General features: G+C 45.5%; 1 protein-coding gene across 2 annotated transcripts; it reads right to left on the bottom strand.

Moving 5' to 3' along the window:
• Nucleotides 1-850: 850 nt before the first annotated feature.
• Nucleotides 851-4,791, bottom strand: LOC133928794 (uncharacterized). Of its 2 annotated transcripts, XM_062375283.1 has the most exons (3): nucleotides 2,979-4,790; nucleotides 1,343-2,885; nucleotides 851-1,250 (listed from the first exon to the last, which is right to left on the bottom strand). In XM_062375283.1, exons 1-2 carry the CDS (start codon nucleotides 4,528-4,530, stop codon nucleotides 1,354-1,356), a joined length of 3,084 nt encoding a protein of 1,027 aa, XP_062231267.1. In that variant the 5' UTR covers nucleotides 4,531-4,790; the 3' UTR covers nucleotides 851-1,250; nucleotides 1,343-1,353. The 2 variants fall into 2 exon arrangements, with proteins under 2 accessions (XP_062231267.1, XP_062231266.1); XM_062375282.1 differs by having other exon boundaries at nucleotides 1,343-4,791.
• Between the last annotated feature and the right edge of the window lie 599 nt (nucleotides 4,792-5,390).

The raw sequence follows: 5,390 nt of genomic DNA, 5'->3' as shown, positions 1-5,390 counted from the left end.
CTTAGACTCGTATACCCTTAGACTCTATCACAAAAGCACGACCTCCGAGTAGTTACCTACTCATCTAAACTGATTTTTTTCTTGACAACACCATAAATCTTGATTTTAGTATTGTTCTGCACTATGAATTTACCAGTTTATTTTCACTTATTTTTTTAGCAATAGTATATACCTCACTCCTCTCTAATGCAGATTGTATTGTTTTCTTAGGGAAGTGATGCCGTGCAGATTGTATTGTTTTCTTAGATCAACACAATTTGTCCTAGCGATGAGGCCATCGCCCGCAGTCAGAAGGGCTTGTTGATGGTGAAGGATATGTGTATTAGAGCTAAAGTATTTTTGGGAATCAGATGACCAGTGCTATAATGAGATGCAATGTAACTTGTTGCTTTGAATGAAAAACGGAAAGTTAGTTCAAATTCATAATGGTGTGCAAGTCTTAGATTCCGGTGTTTTTTCGGCGGTGCTACCAAATGGTTTCTCTTCTACATTCCTGTGTTTTCAATTCCTGTAAGATTGAAGAAGCATGGCACCTCAAATCCTACATTTTTTCTATTTTTGTGTTTTTCTAGAATGAACCACTGCTACTTTTCAGAGCAAGTAAGAGACGGGCCATGTTGATCACTCCCAAGCACACGAGCTTCATGCATAGAGCGCTGGGAATTGAAAGTTTTGCAGGGAGCAGAAAAGGTACATATAGGAAGTCTCAGGAAAAAAGAAAAAAAAAAGAGATGTTGGATGCATGTGCACTTAGAAAGACACATGGCTCTCAAGATTTGCTATATTACAATTTACATACATACATACATTATATATATATATATATATATATATATATATATATATATAAATATAATCATCCTCAGTAACAACTGTGCACTCGATGAATTTTATTGATCTTTGTCAAAGGCATGCATGCGCCCCCATCACCCTTCGATATTTTGCAAGTCTCGCAGAGCACATTAGTGCAATATCAGACATCAGCACACGAGACATGTATACACACCTTTTTTTACCTAACTCGGTGAGCTATTCCCTTTGCACTCAGCAACCAGATAGGAATACCTTGATCAGTAAGTAGTTATCGCTCCTTGTGGAGTAGAATCAACTCAATAAGAGATCTCTAGTTATCTCTAGCAACTAGTAAGTAGCTCTCTCATTCAACTTGGAGCAGGTCCCTGGCGCTAATATTGCAGCGACCATCGAGTTAGTAGCTCACGAGTCAAGATCACGACTAGTTTAAGCACTCACTGCAGAAGATACACAAAAGCAAAATGTAAGCTAATGTAAAATATTTTAAACAAAACTACTGTTAGCAATAGCATTCCAAACAAGTTCTTACCTCTAAAGTTATCAGTTGCAGGCCAGGACAGGCCTTGTGGGTGTGATGCTCTTCTTACCATCCTCATCATGCGGTAGGACAGTCTCAAAGGCCTGGACAAGAAGCTCTACTTTCTTTTTTTGAGCAGGAGCTAAGTTTGTTACTGCCCTCCTAAGTGCATAATCGATCATCCACTCTTCAGCATTCTTCCGCTCATCCATCATTTGATGTTTGAGGTCAACCTTTTCTGCGTCTGGATCCAATTCCAGAGGAAGAAAATTTGGTGGCCGTGGATTAAAACCTCGTATGTATTCCTCCTCTTCAGGTGTTCTCCTCCTCCTGGAGATGATCAATTTATTCCTTGGACACGTGGTGGACTCAGCAGGATCAAAATATACATCCCCTTTGAGGTTCATCCCACTGAACGCGCCGCATATGTCATCAATGGAAGGTTCTTTTGCATCAGTAAATTCTGCTGATATGTTCTGAGGTTCTGCGTGGCCTTCGGCAGTGCAGTCGTACTTGTGCTCTGGTATTTGCACATTGAACAATTGATTAGTTTCTTCGGTAACATGAATATCATCACAAGCATCCAATTTTGGCATGGTAATATCCTTTTGGGCACTGTCACTTGCATCTATGGTATTATCATGCCCATCAGCCTCTTGAGGCATAGCAGATTTTTCAGAAGCACCTCCTGATTCACATGCTGTAATTTCTGATCTCTTCAGAGAACCTGCAGTGTTGACCTCATCCTCTTCTTCCTTAACCGCATCTGATTCTTCTTGAGCACCTTCTGATTCACGAGTGGTAACCTCAGATTCATTTTGAGAACCCTCAGTGACATATGCAGAGCAATCATCATGATCAGCTTCTTGACCAATAATGCATTTGGTAAGCTCGGATTCATTTTGAGCAGCAGAACTGACATTTGCAGCAATATCACTCTCATCAACTTCTTGAATGGTAACAGGTTCTTTAAAAGTATCTTCCGATTTGCATTCGGTGATCTCCAAATCATTTTGAGCATCATCACTGACACATGCAGAGTCATCATCTTCTACAGTCTCTTGATCAATCCCAGTTTCTTCAGAAGCATATTCTAATTTGCATCTGGTAATTTCTAGTCCCATTCCAGCACCATCTGTAACATATTCCGCATTATCATTTATGCTGCTTTCTTGAGTGACACCAGATTCTTCAGAAGCATCCTTCAACTTGCATATTGTAATCTCTGGTTCCATTTGAGCACCATAATTGACACATGTGGGGATACCATCGGGGTTGCTTGCTTGAGCAGTATCAGATTCTTCAGAAGCTTCTTCCAATTTGTATGTCGTAATCTCCAATTCCTTTCGATCGTCTTTCGTGCCATCCACAGTGCCATCTTGATTGGTTTGTTGATCAATAGCAGTTTCTTCAGAGTCAACTTCAAGGTTGCTTGTTGTGATACCCAATTCCTTTTTAGCATCATTTTGGGCATTTGCAGGGCAGCCATGTTGTTCAAATACATCATTCGCAGTATTGTCATCTGCAATACTGTCATATTGTTCAAACACATCGTCTGCAGTACAATCATTTTGTTTGAAGTCATCAATTGATAGTTTCTGGATATCAACATCTGGCAAATCAATTGAGTTGAAGTAAGAAACTTCACCTGCTAAGACAGCTCTGGAGGTTACTTCCTCAGAGAAATACTCTCTGCATCCATCACTGGAGATAGTATCCTCAGAAATCTCCATTTCAGAGCCATCATCTGGCGTGCTCTCTTCATCCTTCACATCCTGCTCCTCAGTGACCTCTGATTCGCCGTCAGATTCCACGCTGCACTCATCATCTTTTGCTTCTCGATCCGCTGAAGTCTCCTCTTTGCAGCTCTCTTCCAGGATAGTATCCGCCTTTCCAGCTACTTCTTGATCAGGAATCGCTGATTTGTAGACATCCTCAGAGAGCTTCTCTTCTGCTGTCCCTTGTCCAGCAGAAGGCTCCCCATGACACACTGTGTCCAGGATGTTGTCTTCATCTCTTCCATCCAGCTCCTCGCAGGCCTCCACTCTGCAAACAACACTTTCTTGCTCTGTGACGATCTCCGTTTCACCGGGCGGATTCGAACTTTTTTCCTCATCATTTGCTTCCTGTTCTTCACCAGCATCCTCGTCGCACTCATCTGCCGATCTACCAGATGTTCCTTCTTCATCTTCTTGCTCCTCAGAAATCTCTGCTTCACCAGCCTCCTCATTTCTCACCCTCTGTTCTTCCAAGATCTCATCATCCAAAATATCATACTCGTAGCCGTGGTACCTCATCCAAGGCAACTCAACGAAATCGCCGGCGATGTCTGCACCGCTGCACTCCGACGAACTGTCCCTGCATGCATCACGCCTCTCCTCCAACCTCGGGAGACGCTCTGCATCACGGCAAACAGCAAGATCCTTCCCCTTCTCGTTCTCCTCGTCCGCGCCGCACCGGTCGAACATGACGAACTCCATCCTTCTCACCGTCGCATCCATCTCGTCCAAGGACATGTCGCTGCAGCTCATGTCCGAGCTCACCCTCGGGCCAGCGTACACTTCGACGAAGAAGTCGCCGACCGCCTCCTCGTCGATCAAAGGCGCAACCTTTGCGCCGGCGCCGCCGTTCTTGTCCCCTGATTTCTTGCGGAAGGCCGAGGCGCCCTTGAGCTTCATTCTCTGCTGCGTCTTGATGAGCCGCCGCCGCGACGCGAGGAAGCTCAGGAGCGGCACTGCCGGCGCGTGCGCGTGGCCGTTGAGGGAGCAGTAGGTGTACGGGCACACCCGCATCGCCGCGGGGCCCTCGACGTCGGTGGCGCCCGGCGCGAGGTCGAGCGTGTCGGGGAACTTGGCCTCCTTCATCGTCGACGAGCACGTGGCGCGGCCCGGGCCCGAGCCGGAGCAGCCTGGCACCTCCGGGAACAGCACCTTCCCCTTCGTCACCACCCGCACCGCCGGCCTCCGCCTCTTGGGCGACGCCGACGCCGTCGCCGGCCCCAGCCGCGCGCGGTGACCGCCCTTGGCGTCGGAGCTGCTGGTGGCCCGCATGTAGTTGGGCACCGACGCCGGCGTCGGGGACATGGCCGCGCCGCCACGGTTCCTCGTCCGGCCCTCGTCCAGGAAGCCGCCCCTGAGCTTGGACGGAGGCGTCAGGAGCGGGTCCTTGGGCTTTTTCGGCACCTTTTTGCTCCGCACCATGACTGCTGCTTGCTCGGTAGCGGCGGCTTCTTGGATTCCTTCGCTTGGATTTCTCCTTGGCCTATTCGGATCAAAGGCTTCTTGATGGCGAAAGCAAAGCCTAGGCGAAGTAAAGGTGATGTGAACTATGAGAGGAGGTTGGGAGGTGGAAGAAGGAAGATGAGAGGGGGATTAGGAGAGGGATGGCGAGGAGAGCACGAAGAGGAAGGGAAGAAGAAAAGAAAGGTGGTTTGTGTGGGAAGGCGATGGGTTTAGAGGATGGGGGAGCCGAACACAGTGGGTGGGCGCCTCAAAGCGGCCGCCATCTTTGAGAATGGGTTCGCATCTCCTGTGGTGGCCAATTCTGTGATCAGTTATGTGTTCAGACTTTTGCATAGTTAGGTATTAGGACATCTCCAGTGTACCTTCGGCTACTATTTCTTATTTTTTTACATATTTCTTAAAAACATTTGTCTCTAATTTTTATATCTTATAATATTTAAAGCTATCTCTTTATTACTATATCATGTAGAGAGAAGAGAAATAGATGAGATAAAGATGAAGCTAACATGAAAATTTATTACTATATCATGTAGAGAGAAGAGAAATAGATGAGATAAAGATGAAGCTAACATGAAAAAAAATCTTACTCACGTGAAAAAAATCTTAAAAGAACTAACTGTTAAATAAGAGAAAATAAAAGATACTACTTAGAATGACATATAATCAAACTTTTACAAAATAGAAAATTGATATAACGTTTTTTATAAGGAAAATATGATCCATGGTTGTTAGTGAAGTTTCGTCTCACAGGATCGCGAAAGTTGAGATGGGTCACCGAGATAAGATGCTGACGTTGATTTCCACATTGCTACTGATGG

The sequence above is a fragment of the Phragmites australis genome, chromosome 9 (genome assembly GCF_958298935.1).
Source record: "Phragmites australis chromosome 9, lpPhrAust1.1, whole genome shotgun sequence".
Classification (NCBI taxonomy): Eukaryota; Viridiplantae; Streptophyta; class Magnoliopsida; order Poales; family Poaceae; genus Phragmites; species Phragmites australis.
The sequence above is the reverse complement of the archived record's forward strand: the minus strand, read 5'-3'. Positions and strand labels throughout refer to the sequence as shown.